The sequence below is a fragment of the Amia ocellicauda genome, chromosome 17, assembly GCF_036373705.1.
Source record: "Amia ocellicauda isolate fAmiCal2 chromosome 17, fAmiCal2.hap1, whole genome shotgun sequence".
In the NCBI taxonomy this organism is placed as follows: Eukaryota; Metazoa; Chordata; class Actinopteri; order Amiiformes; family Amiidae; genus Amia; species Amia ocellicauda.
Genome location: NC_089866.1, coordinates 29553676 through 29569583, shown reverse-complemented (window position 1 = coordinate 29569583; position 15908 = coordinate 29553676). Strand labels below are relative to the sequence as shown.

Below are 15908 nucleotides of genomic sequence, written 5' to 3'. Positions count from 1 at the left end.
CGATCAATCCAGTATGCAGCTGTTCACTGCTGCAGTGATAAGAAACATCTGGGAGTGGGGGGCCTCAATCCAACACATTATACGTCTTTAGGTCTATCTCTATCTCTACCTATATTTGAATCTATATCTACTTTAAATCATCACTTGCATTATACCTGTGAATTACCAATTACTGCAAGCTTAGGAATGGATTTGGCAAACAGACACTGAGCCCTGGGGACCAGTTTGAAAGAGCACAGCTGACGGGATTTAAAATGACACAGACACTGTTAATCCGTATCCGTTTCTAAATTAAATGTTTATTAAGAATGCTTTCCACTATTCATTTAAGTCATTTATAATCTATACATTACAACAGTACATAATACATTATGTAGTTTTTAATTAATAAAAAGTCATATCAAATCCAAAACAAATTCAAATACTGTAATCCATCATGTGTATATTTTATGGATTTTATAATTGTCAAATATAATCATTTAGGTTAGTTCTTTACCCAGACTAAAACATATTTAAAAAAACAATAAAAATGACCTCTTCCTTAAATATTTAATAATACGATACAAAAGTAATACATCAAAAACACTGGGTTCATTTTAGGGTTACCAGTTTTCCTGAGTAATACACGTGTGTGTGTATAAAACACATAACAGCACTGACAGTCATGGTTTACAAAAACAGTATTATAAAATGTATTTTAAAAAGTTGACATGCATCATATTTCTATAGAAATTAATTGTTAAAACCATAAATTTACATGTATATTCATCGATGAGTTTAAATAAATGATGACGTATGCCGGGGAATGTGCACTTTAGCGGGTGTGTTGTTCCAGGGATTTATAAAGGTATGTCCACAAAATAGGTGCTGTACTAGTAACTGCACACATTGAATGTGTATATATACACTGATCAGCCATAGCATTATGACCACTGACAGGTGAAGAGAATAACACTGATAATCTCGTTATCATGGCACCTGTCAGTGGGTGGGATATATTCGACCACAAGTGAACATTTTGTCCTCAAAGTTGATGTGTTAGAAGCAGGAAAAATGGGCAAGTGTAAGGATCTGAGCGACTTTGACAAGGACCAAATTGTGATGGCTAGATGACTGGGTCAGAGCATCTCCAAGACGGCAGCTCTTGTGGGGTATTCCCGGTCTGCAGTGGTCAGTACCTATCAAAAGTGGTCCAAGGAAGGAAAAGCAGTGAACCGGCAACAGGGTCATGGGCGGCCAAGGCTCATTGATGCACGTGGGGAGCTAAGGCTGGCCCGTGTGGTCCGATCCAACAGATGAGCTACTGTAGCTCAAATTGCTGAAAAAGTTAATGCTGGTTCTGATAGAAAGGTGTCGGAACACACAGTGCATCACAGTTTGTGGCGTAGGAGGCTGCGTAGCCGCAGAATAGTCAGGGTGCCCATGCTGACCCCTGTCCACTGCCGATGGTGCCTACAATGGGCACGTGAGCATCAGAACTGGACCACGGAGCAATGGGAGAAGGTGGCCTGGTCTGATGAATCACAAGTTCAAGGTGTTGACTTGGCCTCCAAATTCCTCAGATCTCAATCCAATCGAGCATCTGTGGGATGTGCTGGACAAACAAGTCCGATCCATGGAGTCCCCACCTCGCAACTTACAGGACTTAAAGGATCTGCTGCTAACGTCTTGGTGCCAGATACCACCGCACACCTTCGGAGGTCTAGTGGAGTCCATGCCTCGACAGGTCAGTGCAGAGTTTCATGAAGGTAAAATGATCTTGTTCGGGAATGTGTATTTAGACGACCTCCTGGGTATTTTATCTTTCGTTTAAAAGTTATTATTGGACATGTGGAATATGTATTGATAGATACCTTGTTTTAATGTTGATTGGTGTAGTCAGGGGGAGGTTCTATTGAGGCCAGGCTATATAAGATTTGTGGGAGACCTCTGGGACAGAGAGAGGTTGTAAGAGATTCCTCCTGCATGTTTTGCACAGTTTTTAAGGTTTGTTCTTTGTTTTGGTTTTCTTTTGATTACTTTTGCTAAAGGTTGTGTGTCTGCCTGCGTGACTACAGCAAATGAACATCACCCCCACAGCCCGTCTTCAAAACATAATAAGGAAAACTAAAAGTACAAAACATCCCTGTTATAAGGTCCAAAAACTAAGGATGGCCAAGTCCTGGTGATTTCTGATTACCAACACCCATGTTAGATTTGAACTAAGTTCTGCAAGCTGGGTGCAGCATTCCTCCTCTGAAAAAGTGAAACAATATACAAAAATGTAAACTACTTATAGTGTGCACAGTATGCAGTGTATATATTCAACAACTCCTTTCATCTCCCATCTGCCAATTTGTAAATGACATAATATCTAATAACTCAGTCGTGTCGCAGGAGATGGGTATGGTGAGCCAAATTATAATTTTGAGATCTTTAGTTTAAAAATATCTTCAAATATTTCAAGATCTCTAAATAATTTCAAGATATCTGCAAAAATTTCAAGATATCTGCAAATAATTCCAGATATCTAATTTAAAAGTACGTTTAGAGATATCTATAAATGATTTGCAGATATCTTTAAATGATTTAGAGAGATCTTGAAATCATGTAGCGTTATCTGCAAATGACTTCACATTTATTTGGAGATCTCTAAATCATTTCGAGATCTTCAAATCACTTCCTGTATGTAGCCCAAGATTATCACTTCCTGTTAACTAGTCCATTTATTTCTATGTAACTGAATGCGGAAACAGGAAGTCATAATCTAATGCAAAATACAGTAAGTCATTTGAAGATATCGCAAAATGATTTAGAGATGTATCTAAATTAATAGGAAGTAATTTGCAGAAATCTCTGAATGATGATCTTGCTTGCCATAGCTGGCTGTCTTCTCCGGGTGATTGTGCGCCCTGCGCACTATTGTAGCGGGACGTGTCCTACAGCTGCACGCGGGGGACACAAGATGGCGCCCAAGTCACAGGATCGCACTGCTGGGACAGAGACATACTTGGCTGTTTGACCGCTGGCTGGATGATTAATGCTTGGTGTTTTGGCGGGGAAAGAACTCGACACGCATTTCACAAAATCCATATTTACATTTAAGAAACTTTTCCATCTAGAAAAAGCTGTGATATATTGTTATTATCTGTCTCTCGACCTGCTGCGAGGCTGAGAGAGACATGCACGTCACCACTAATGAGCACACTGACGTCAGAGAGACGCGCCAACCCGACGCGAAGGAGTGTTTGTGGATTTAGTTAATTATGGATTCCGACCAAAGCAGTTGTGTGAGTATGAATTAGCAAATGCGTTTCTGTTCAGATGAAATGCTCATCGTTCACTTTATGAATCTGCTTATTTAGATGTGAGTCTCATAGGCTGTACTGGATAATAGTGTTAAACTTAATATAAAACGTATTTCATATTGTGTACAATAGACACTTTGATTGTGAGGCTTTTAGTTTAGTGCAGGGGTAGTCAATTATTTTGTGTCAGGGTCCAAATTTCTTGGTCAATGTATAGTCAAGGTCCAGACTCCAGCGGGGGGGACAATCACACCTCCAAATGCCCCTTTCCAACACACACGCACAATTCTGTGAATTAGTAATATACCCTGTTGCTTACATTGCTGTAGTACATTAATTTGACAAAGTACAAAAATAAAACGTTGAAATAGATGTAAATATAAGTATTAACAGAACACTTGCTTTAATTTGTTAAAGATTATTATAGGCATATATGAAGTCAGGCAGAGTCGGACTCAGACGTATCTTTGCTTCACAACCACACATCACCAGCGAAAAATCACAGATCAATCGAGATTATACATGCAAACTACACGGTTTGTGGTGCTTGTCAATCACAGATCTATTTCAGTGGGTGTCTGTGATTGAAACGCGTGAGGATGCACCATTTTCTATTTGTGTGCCTGCTAGAAATATGCGTCTGGACTGGAAATGAGTTGCTTCCAGCGCTGATGCAGGAGTTTCTAGGTGAACACAAGCTATGGCACTGTGAGCCCTTCCTCCCTGGTCGTGTGTTCGCACTTTTATATTTTGGAGGCGAGGCTGAAATATGTCCACCTGTCAGACGATCCGCAGTTTGTCTGTTTATTTACAGACATCAGGAACACAAAGCGTATACGTGTGTTTTTGACAAGTACAAAGTGCCCTCCTTCCCCAGTGCAGACGTGTATAGAGACGCCGGAGCTGCAGCCTGCGAACTTCCACTCCTGCCTGAACACGGGCTCTATAGGACTCCCATATTAATACTCACATCCTATTGGCTGATAACCAGGAAGGGTTCCACACAATAACAAGCCCTGAGTGCAACTAACCTCTATAACAATACATTAAAACAATCAATCATGATAATAGCTTCAATCAAATTATTCTCACTCTGTTTTAGTGTGTATTTGTGACAAACCTGACATTGTGTTTGCCTGCTTGCTTGATAACATTTACAATATTGCGATGTGTGCATCTCTCCCCTTGCAATGGAAAATGCCTTTGAAGATTGAGATTCATATTTGAGTTGGCCATTTTAAACTATGTAACACTGCCTTACTGCATTCTTTTATTTTATTTTACTGTTATTATTTTTTAAAAATTATGCTTTATAATTCTTTGACTTGATTTCCTTCACTCTAATGCACCAGTGGTCAGCATACTATGTTTAATCGCACAAAATAATTCAATCAATAAAGTGAAATGAAACGTAACCCAGAATTCTTGTTTTAATTTAGTATTACCACACCTTGGATGCAAGATGGATGATTTTGAGGCCTTCGGTGAGTTGCCTATTTGTTTTGAGTCTTTTTTTATTGACTAGTAACAAGAAATACAATCCTCAGTTTGGAGCTCTTCCTTTAAATATCTGATATTTGGATTTCATCTGCACGTGTTTCCGGAGTATCCTACAGAGGAATTACAGACATGAGGTCTGTGCTTAATTCAAGACTCCAGTGACAGACAGCAGAATGTCTGATCGTCCACGTGTTGTTCCTGTTCTAGAAGTATGTGCTGGACTTGATTTTGACCATATTTATTTCTTGGTATTGTCTCCTCAGTGAAGAAGTTTGCTCTCCAGCGTGCCCTTGACGCAGAGGCCCCCAAGCAACCGCTGCAGGAGAAGATGGTGGCTTTCTCCGACGTGGCCCACCCAGACGACTTCTGTTTGTGGTGTGTTTGTTACTTGCAGAGGGACCACCGGGTGAGACTTGGGACTTGTCTGTCAGTAGGAATCATGCCTTCTGAGTTGTTTCTGTTTTCTGCAGTTGATTTGGCAGCTTATAAAGTGTGTACATTGTGTGACTGAGTTTTTGGCAATCCATACACCTCTGTGTCGTTGTGCACAGAGGGTTCAAGGCTGTAACGCTGTCAATCATGCAGAGAAGAGAGACATTGATCTTTGCGAGGCCTTTTTGTATTGTAATGGTTCTTCGGAGTGATGCTGGGCTCAGTGTTGGGTGCTGTGTCACACCGCTCGTGAGCTCTTCCTCCTGTGTTCCTCAGGTGGACCATGAGACCCCCATCCTGCAGGCCATGGGAAAGCTGCTAACAAGCCAGATTGAGGCCATGAGCCCCTCCACAGCCGGGAAGGCCATCACTATGGCAGCTGGAATGATGGGCAGGGATCTGGTGAGTCACTCCCTCCTGTGAGGCGCTCAGAAACATACACATTATTTTTATTTCTTGGCAGACGCCCTTATCCAGGGCGACTTACAACATGAGTGCAAACAAAGACCTTGCTGTTTTTTTGTATAATGATTCCCCTGACCCAGAATGTGCCTCCTGACACACAGCAAGCAACCAGTGACATCCTGCTGGCCCTAGGATCCCGGTTTCTCCAGGATGTCTTGGCAGCTCTGGAAATTTTGTACAGGACAGATGTGCAACCAGATCTCATATGGCTGACCTTTTTGGGACGTCTGTCACGAGCAAATGGTGAGTCTGCCTGCTGCTTCGTTTCCTGAAGCCACTGTTCTTACAACAGGGACTTACAAACTGACCTGTTTTTTGAAGACCCGTAACCACCTGTTGTTTTTTAATTAAGAATAAAAGTAAAAATATGCCACAAAATGAATGAAAATGTGAACTGTGTGCGCGGTGATGAATGCATGTTAACTCTAACTTGTATTTTATTCAATATAGTAAAAGTGTCTGAAATAGCGAATCGTTGTAACTCCCTTAATGCATCAATAAAAATCAATACAAATAAAAGGCTGAGTTATCTTAGCATATTTGTATGGTTGTATTTTCGTTTCTGCTGCATGTGATCTTGCTTGTTGTTTTTTTACAGTGTATCTGTGCTGTGTGTAGACGCTGAATGAGTTTGATTGTGATGTTAAATAGGGTTTAAAGTCGCAGTCGCCTCGGTGCTGATTATTACTGCTGTGCGTTTCTCTTCTACTCCGTGCTTGGGAATGCCCATATCCAGTGACGTCAGCGTTCGGTTCCAAAACTGGTGGAAAAGCGGGCCGGTTCCCAAAAACATCAGCTGGTTCCCAAAAACATCAGCTGCTTCCCAGGCCGAGCACCGGCTCCGGCTCCAGCACCGGCTCTTTGTCGGTGGAAAAGTGCTATGAGAGCATTTAGGAGTTCATTTCTGGCCCCAGAGGGAGCGCTGACCCCACCCTGAGGAAGCAGGACTTCTCTCTAGTCATGGACACTGCATACTCATCTTTGCAGAGGTGGTACATAGTGGAAGTCTTGAACCAGCAGGTACGGGCCGCTGGGAAATGTGATTGTCAAACATTGTAAACCATCCAGCTCCACACATGGCCAGTCAGGATTTATGGCCCAGTGATCCTCTGCCAGCTTGTTCTGAGTCACAATGTGTTGGGGAGGGTGAGTTATCTACAGGGAGAGGATTGCCACAGTATAAATCACTGTATATGCTGTATACTGATAATCCTAACGTGCTGCCATCTCTCCCCCTTGTTCTGAATTGTTGCCGTTTTGCCCTCTTGGCGTTGCCCAAATTGACCGGTCTCTGTGTCCGTCCTGACGGTGCATGAGGCAGTAGTGGCTGCCATGGCTGCCCTGACACCCATGCTGTGCCCTGCGACTCTCGGGGCCAGACTGAGCGGGCTGATCAGCACCACAGTGGCGCTGTACAAACGCAGCTCCAATGGTGAAGTCCTGGTCCAGGTAGGGCTTTCTCTGCTGACTGGGTTAGCAGGGGTGGGATAGATCAGACTGGCTTCAGATTAAAGGCTTGGTTTTATGTTTAACATCAGGATAAGGATTTGGTTTAGTTTCTTATACAGTTAAATAGCTCGTAACCAGATTCACAAACATGCTGAGGAGCCCTTGAGTCGTGCTGATTGGGGTCTGTGAACCCAGCCCACTGTGCAGTTTGCGTTTCTTTATTGTAGAACGTGCACTACATCGTCCTGGCGGCCTTGGGCTCGGACCGGAATATAATCCGCTCCTCCATGGACGTCCTGCTGAGGAGTTTGCACCAGGAGGCAGGTCAGGCCCTGCTCTGTGTAGCCGACTCTGTGCAGTGGAGCGACGCCTCCCCCTGGGTATGCAGTGACCGCATCTTTCTCCTTCAGGCCCGTGCCCGTCTCCTTCAGAGGCATCCGTCGGGAGAGCCAGCTGCCTGTGGACGAGCACAGCGTGTTCCTGAGCCCCATCCCACTCCTCGGTACGTCTCTCTTCTTTCACTCGGGAGAGGGTCCTGGTTCTGATCCGCTGGCCTGTGTCGTGACCTCACTGCTCTGTGCTGCCTGCCTTATTCCCACAGCAACCGCCTTCCCAAAGATGGTTTCCAGATTAATTATTCAGCAGGTGACAAGCGTCAGTGAGCCGAGCCGGGCTGTGTCCGGGCTGATTCTTGCCCTCCTCCTCAGAAATGCAGGTACCGTCCTGTCCCCCCATCCTGTCCCACTGCGCTACTGTGCTCTCAGTACTGTCTGACCTGCTGCTGTCATCAGCAACACATCGAAACACACACTCTCAGCCTGTAACCATATTGTTTCTACTGATCTCTGTGATCGATTCATTTTCCTGTCCTTTCCCTACCAAACCTCAAATCTGATTACAGGGAACGCCCAGTCCATTCCAGGCCAGCCCTCCTTCCCCCAGGACTGCAGCTCCATCTGCTTTCATGTCCTGGAAGCCCGTCGAGCCGAGCTGACGAGGTAGGTAAGGGCCAGTTTGGAGTCTCTCGCTGTGTTTCCTCTCGCTGTTCCGGGGCGGCACACTGAGCGCCTGTCTCGTCTGTCCTCCAGGTCTCCGAGATCCTGGACTCACTGCAGCCCTGCCTGCTCCACCTGACTGACCCGCAGGTGAGAGTGGTCGTCCGCCTCGTGTCTGGGCGCCCGGAGGTGCTCGCCGTGACGCTGCTAAGCCAAGCCCTGCTGCTGGACAGGTAAGCCGCACACAAGAGTCTGTCTCTCATAGTGACTGGCCGCAGTGTTGATCGGCTCCGTGTGTCACAGCGAGGAGCTCCTGTGTATCTCTGTCTCACTGTGTCTCTGTCTCCCCCAGCTCCAGCTGTGCGCTGTGGAGGGCCATGGGAGCCTGCGGGTGTTCCTCATGAGAAAACTGAGCACCGCGCCTGCTGGGCACGAGACCCTGGCTGTGAGTACATCTCTCTGTGACGCTTGCAAAGATACAGTGCTGTAAATTGGGTGCCTTCTCAGGCTGACCCTGAGTGTCTCTCCCTGTGTCAGGTGACCTGTGCTGTGCAGGAGCTGCTAGCCACCCCAGGGGGGAAGGGGCCCTTTCAGAGGGTCTTTCCCCAACTATTTGGGGCCCTCCTTCTGCAGACCCCAGCAATGAGGTGACCCAGGTAAGGGCAGATCAGAGGCCACTGGGGCATAAAATTTAAACCGGTGCAGAGTGACCAAAAACGTAAAATTTGAGATGTTCCGTTCAGATTGCACTGATGCCATGACACAGCGGCACAGAGTGTTGTGGATCAGCTTGTGTCTCGTGTGTAGGCCTGCCTCCTGACCTTGAACAACAGTGGGTCAGCGCCAGAACTGAGAACCATCAGGAGGCTCATCTCAAAGAACCAGGAGGAAGGGGTTTTGGACTTTCGTGCCTTCCTGGATGACCTTGCATTCTGGGTAAGGACAGTATGGCCATTCTGTTGCGTATTAAGGACAGAGAGATGCTGCATGTTTGTGGCTCTTGACTTACAGGTCTGCTGAGAGTCCCCGAATCTGATCCCTTTCTTCTCCAGGCGTCTGATTTCCCTGAGGCCCTGGACTGGTCCTTCAGCTGTGCCCTGTACTGCCTGAGCAGCTGCTTTCCTGGAGTCAGAGGCAGTGCCGCCGTCTTTACAGGTAAGGAGATGAGACACAGCTGGTCAGGATATGTGCCCGTGATGGAGATCTGCGCTGAATTGTGACTCAGTTTTGCTTTCTCTGACCCACAGAGTCCCTGATTAAAAACGTCCCGCAATCCCTCCTTAGTCGTCGATGGGTGGATCAGAGCGTCGGAGGTAATGCAGCCCTTGAGTGCGTCAATTCTTATTGTAGGTCACTTGATGTCATCCTTTGGTTGTCGAGTGGCATTCGAATGAGTTGGCAGTCATCCCGGTCAGTGGACAGTCGTTTTCATCCTCTGCCAGTCTGTAGCTTTGTTGTCCCCAATGTCTGCTGCTTGACCTTGTTCTTATGAACTGCCGTCTTTGAAATTGTAAGGATGGAAGCCACCCGATGCTCACTGTATCCCTCTGCCAGTAAAGCCAGAATTGAACCCATCTTTTCCTCACTCAGAACTTTCCTTTTCAACTGTTTTGGCATGGTCAATAGTTATTTTTTTATTCCAGTTGCCTTTGAGGCACTAGCACTGTTTTTACCATCCAGCTGGTCCTATTGCAAGAGGATAGTGATGACCACAGCAGTGGTTTTTATATTCCTCGTTAAATAAGATTTGGTTCAGGTGATCACCTAATCAGTAGCTCATTCAGTAGACACTGGAATGGAATGGCTGCCATATATGTAGAGATGCTGATTTAAGAAAAAATTGCAGTGGTCTCTTTTTTCCAGAGCTCTATATTGTGGCTGTCTTTGTGTAAGATCTGCTCTGTTTCCAGATCCTGGGGGTGACAGTTCAGATAAATGTTCAATTTAGTACCGACTGCTGGTTTAGTACCTGCTGGTTTTTGTTCCAGCCGAGCTCGAAAGACAGTTTCAGTTGTGTACCCAATTCTCCTCCCATTCAATGGCTAGTCTGCTCTGCAAGACACAAGGGGTTTACCCGCATAAGAGACCACTGTGGCAACAAACCTGTTTCCAGATGTGTCTGTGCCACAATCTGCCCCTTCAACAGTGTCTTCCCAACCACTGCATCAGTGGTGTCTGCCATGTAGACATCAGCCCCCCCCACCCCAACACATCCCACAACAAGGAAGTGCCAAGACACCTGGTGGAAATATAGAAGGGACGTTCCTGACTGAACAGGCAGACCAAGTCTGCAAAAAGGACCAGGCTGCTGGAAACCCTCACAGAAACTAATGAATGGTGACGGCAAGAGAGGGAAGATAGCTGTCGGGAATCCAAGCAGAGGGAGAGGAGAAGAGAATGCAGGGAAACTGAATTGCTGAAGGAAATGAAAGCTGTCTCTGCAAATCGGGACTGAATTATTGAACTGTTAAAAAGAATTGAGGAAAAGCAGTGATATTAGTCCTGTTTATTGGCTGGGGAGGATTGTTATGTTTCTTTTTAACTCAGTTTCATTTTGCATGCTTTGTTCCATCAATAAAACAACAATATTACAATGTCTGTCAGTTTTATTTATCGGGCATCATTCCAGGTACCAGGATGGGTGAATTGGCATCTATGGTCACAGGAGGCAGTGAGATTAATTGAACAGACCTGTTTCCTGCTGTAGTATATCTGTGCATTGTCAATGTGTCGTGCTCTACAGACTGGAATGTGACATCAGTCTACTGTGCAAAGGGTGTCGGGGAAGCCAGTTCTTCAAAAGCCAACGTCATGGTCTTGAATGGCTTCACTTATTGGCCAGTGTATCTTGTATGAGAGGTGATGAGATACTAATGTACAGGATTAGTGTAGAAGGGTGCAACTTGGAGATTTGCTGGAATCAAACCTGTCTGCAATGCCTCTGTATGAATCGAGAGTCCAAAATGTGCTGCCCAGTCTATGTAAAGGCCATTTTGTCCCGTGTGGATTGTCATACCATGGCAGCAATTCCACCATGAGTTCCTCTAACAGGTAATTACATGTTCATTTAAACATGGCATTCAAAGCACAGTAACAGTTCAAACATTGAGAGGCCTGATTATGTAACCTGGAATGCATTAAGGTCAAATATACTGACCTCTATTTGTCCTGGATGTAGTTGGAACAGGGTTCCCGCGGCTCCTTAAAAAGTCTTAAAAGGTCTTAAAATAAAATCTGGGAAATTAAGGTCATGAATTGTCTTAAATTTACAGTACATTTACTGTATGTATTAAATTTGCGGATGGTGCGTTTAAGGTTGATGGGGAAAATGGTCACGCACAGTGGCATGGTAGGTAAAACGTCTAATTAGTGTGTATTTGATTAAAGGATGATTTAGGCGGATCCGCCCAAAATTCGGGCATTGATTACAAAGTATTAATTATCTGAGAAAGGATTTGAGGTAAAGACGTAGCTGAAATTCTGCTGAAAAGAGCCATGTGCGGTGTGTTTACATCGTGCACTTCCTGGATGTTACTATGTGTGTCATTGAAATCTGCCATTACTGGCCAATCAAAAAAAACCTGTTTCAGCAGATGATCAGTGTCGGGTTACAGACCGAGCAGCGCCAGAGGGGGGGGGCTTATAGAGTTCAGCTCATATCTCGGCTATTATAGATGCTACTGCTATATTTGTGGTATCTATGGATTCAGAGCAGCTTCAGCTATGCAAGTGTTATGTACTTATAATATATGTGATATAATTATATATACTGTAAGTGCAAAATACAACAAAGTAAAAAAGAAACAGAGTTCAATATTTTTTCCAGCAATGGAAAATAGAAGCTGATTAAGATTGTAAGGTCAGCAGAATATATAGCAAAACCCCCTGGCATGCCAGGTGCCCCTCTGCCACTTCCTGGAGAGGCCCAGCTTTGCTCAGTGGCATATCTGAGGGGCCTGAATAACTCAGGGAAAATAGAATCTCAATGTTCTCCTGGGTCAGTTTGCAAAAAAGGTGCATTATTTCAGTGTTCTGTATATAGTTTATTGAAATACAATGCATATTTCAATACCTAAGGCTTTGAAGAGCATGTTCTAAATGTCAAAACTGTTCACTTACTGTATGGGGTGTGAAATCAATCATAAAAAAAATGAATTCTGTTTCTTATTTTTTTTATTGCACATTGTTCACTCAAATACTGTCTTATAAGTACATTATGCAAGAAAAATGCATTTAGCAGAGGTTGTTCTGAAGAAATAGATATAAAACACTGTGTTTTATAAGCAAATGCATATTATTTATCAGCAAGAATGTAACAGTGGTAAAAATGGGAAAAATTGGCTCAGTCCTCTGAGGGTTAATTTAGTATTAGACAATGAGAGACTCCGCCATTAAAATAAGTTTTACGTTTGCGTTATGTTAGCTAGCTACAGACATTGACGTCTGGTTGCATGTAATCTTTTCGTTGTTTAGACATTTTTGGTTCTTAAATTATATTTGTTGAGGTCTTAAAAAGTCTTAAAAAGCATTGAATTTGACTTGGTGCAAGAACCCTGTGGAAGTGAGATCACTCGCACAGTATAGTGTCACCACTTCTTGTACGTAGTCAGATATTGCTGGCACATATCAGTAATTCAAATGAGAGACTACATCATTCACACAAGCACACATGAGGACTGCAGATGCAGGTACTTTTCTGCAGGATGTCAAGCCTTTTTTAGTTGGTTGATTCACAATGTTCTTAACACACATCTTCAATAGTATATATCTGTACCTTCCTTTAATGTGAATGCAGCACTCTCTCACACTGGGACCCATGAGTACTGTCCTATTGATAGAGGAAGTTTTTATAGTAATGTGTTTACAACTGTACATTCTTTAATACTTTTAATTGTTTAAACTAACATACTACTAATTAAAAGTCTAATAATACAGACTAATATGATATAAACATCTGTACTTTGTGGAACCAAAGTGAGCCCAGACTTGCTTTTACAAACTGATCTTATTCAATCACACCTGTAGGTCTGCCATCTTTGTGTTATTATAGTGATGATAATAAATTGTACATATTCATTAATACAATTAATAAATTTGGATAATAACTGGAACATTGTTCTTGGAAGGGTTCTCCAAGATCATGTCCAGAGGTCACCCTTGTTCCAGCTTTGCTGTGTCTTCCTTAGCCTCCTGTTTGTGGCCACATGATTATTGAATAATCAATCCCTGCCTCATTGACCAATTAACTTCACCTGTTCCTTGTCTCCCCATTCATCAGCTCCAATAATTAAACCCTTCCATGTCCCATCTCCAGTGCTCAGTCTTCATAGTCTCTTGAATAACAGCCCAAGCCTTTTTCGGCTTGTTTATGACCACCTGCTTTCTCCCACAGTATCGATTCCTGGATCTCCTGTCTTGTTCTGATAGCCTGCTTTCTGACCTCTAGACTGTACTCTACTGGGGTCTACGTCTTTTCATCACGCACACTTCATCAAGGGGTACAGACCATCGCCAGCGTCAGTTCATCACCAATTTGGATATTCACCAACGCTTTGCATATTCACCAGCACTTTGCATATTTTGTTACAATCTACACACGCGCACATGGTCTCTTGACAGGGGCTTTAAATGCTCTATTCAGTTATTCTATTAAACATTGAACTGGAGGGGGAGAACACAAATGAAAAAGTGCAAATGTGATATAGGTGTATTTAATCAAAGTAATCAAAGTGAAAAACACAGTGGACTGAGACTGCTACATTTGTAACAGTTAAAACTGTAAAAAATCATACACAATTTCATGCATATCAAAAGGGACCACTGTCAGTAATTCAGACCACTCGGACAACTCGGTCAATGTGGTCCGGACCTTAGCAATTGTATGCAGATGAAGGCTTAAAATATATGATTTCAAGCAGGCATAACTATACTCAGTGGTTAGCAGACTTATTCCAACCCCTGTATTGTACGGAATAATAATAACAGTAAAAACATTATTATAGTAATAAGAATAAATACATGTGTGACAGTTGCATTTGAGCGCCTCCACCACAGCAGTGTTCAGCTCGCTGCACTAAGACACAGAGCCTTCCTACAAGTGAGGCTTAACGCTGTACTCAGGAGTTGCATCACATGTAACGTGTTCATTATGCAGAATGAGCCTACTTACAAATAGGCACACGTAGAATGTGCTAAAATGAACATGTTTATGATCATCATGATTGTAGTTTGGATAGTTTTTAGGAGTTGTGTCAATAAAATGCCAGGCGCATTCAGTTTGCTCTAAGAGTAGTGCGCCGTGGTCCAGATCACTCAGTCACTGTGGTCCGGGCCTTGGACACACACTCAGACAACGGGCAATTTTGAGTGACCAATTAACCTGAACCGCATGTCTTTGGACTGGATGGAAATGGAATGAAACATAACGTCTGGGGTCTAGGGAACGTGAGGGCCAGTCAATGGCATCAATGCCTTCATCATCCAGGAACTGCCTGCACACTCTGGTCACATGAGGCCGGGCATTGTCCTGCACCAGGAGGAACACAGGGCCCACTGCACCAGCGTAAGGTCTGACGATGGGTCTGAGGATTTCATCCCGGTACCTAACAGCAGTCAGGATACCGTTGGCTAGCATGTGGAGGTCTGTGGGACCCTCCAAGGACATGCCTCCCCAGACCTTCACTGACCCACTGCCAAACCGGTCATATTGGATGATGTTGCAGGGAGCATAACGTTCACCATGGCGTCTCCAGACTCTTTCACGTCTGTCACATGTGCTCAGTATGAACCTGCTCTCATCTGTGAAGAGAACGGGGCACCAATGGAGGACCTGCCAATTGTGGTGTTCTCTGGCGAATGTCAATCGAGCTGCACGGTGCTGGGCTGTGAGCACAGGTCCCACTAGAGGACACCAGGCCCTCATGCCACCCTTATGGAGTCTGTTTCTGACAGTTTGGTCAGAAACATGCACACCAGTAGCCTGCTGGAGGTCATTTTGCAGGGCTCTGGCAGTGCTCCTCCTGTTCCTCCTCGCACAAAGGAGCAGATACCGGTCCTGCTGCTGGGTTGATGCCCTTCTACAGCCCCGTCCAGCTCTCCTCGTGTAACGGCCCGCCTCTTGGTATCTCCTCCATGCTCTTGAGACTGTACTGGGAGACACAGCAAACCTTCTTGCGACGGCACGTATGGATGTGCCATCCTGGAGGAGCTGGACTACCTGTGCAACCTGAATGGGCTGCAAGTACCGCCTCATGCTACCGATAGTGACAAGGACACTAGCAAAACGCAAAACTAGAGAAGAATCAGGAAGGATAAGGAGAGAGCAATTGTCTGTGGCCACCACCTGCAAAACCATTCCCTTTTTGGGGGTTGTCTTGCTGTTGCCCATCCAGTGCACCTGCTGTCACTTTCATTTGCACCAAAACAGGTGACATTGATTCACAATCGCTTAGGCTTCCTAACTGGACAGATTGATATCCCTGAAGTTTATTTGACTTGGTGTTATACTGTGATGATTATGTGTTCCCTTATTTTTTTGAGCAGTATATACACTCACCTAAAGGATTATTAGGAACATCTGTTCAATTTCTCATTAATGCAATTATCTAACCAACCAATCACATGGCAGTTGCTTCAATGCATTTAGGGGTGTGGTCCTGGTCAAGACAATCTCCTGAACTCCAAACTGAATGTCTGAATGGGAAAGAAAGGTGATTTAAGCAATTTTGAGCGTGGCATGGTTGTTGGTGCCAGACGGGCCGGTCTGAGTATTTCACAATCT

General features: G+C 44.3%; 1 protein-coding gene across 2 annotated transcripts; it reads left to right on the top strand.

The window, feature by feature from the left end:
- Window positions 1-457: 457 nt before the first annotated feature.
- On the top strand, window positions 458-10708 carry LOC136712895 (maestro heat-like repeat-containing protein family member 1). 2 transcript variants are annotated; one of them, XM_066689717.1, is made up of 15 exons: window positions 458-4771; window positions 5051-5193; window positions 5496-5621; window positions 5786-5927; window positions 6421-7133; window positions 7361-7457; window positions 7544-7635; window positions 7735-7848; window positions 8035-8131; window positions 8222-8361; window positions 8481-8573; window positions 8666-8784; window positions 8936-9064; window positions 9181-9283; window positions 9376-10708. In XM_066689717.1, exons 1-5 carry the CDS (start codon window positions 4750-4752, stop codon window positions 6576-6578), a joined length of 591 nt encoding a protein of 196 aa, XP_066545814.1. In that variant the 5' UTR covers window positions 458-4749; the 3' UTR covers window positions 6579-7133; window positions 7361-7457; window positions 7544-7635; window positions 7735-7848; window positions 8035-8131; window positions 8222-8361; window positions 8481-8573; window positions 8666-8784; window positions 8936-9064; window positions 9181-9283; window positions 9376-10708. The 2 variants fall into 2 exon arrangements, with proteins under 2 accessions (XP_066545814.1, XP_066545813.1); XM_066689716.1 differs by having other exon boundaries at window positions 5765-5927.
- The last annotated feature ends 5200 nt before the right edge of the window (window positions 10709-15908 follow it).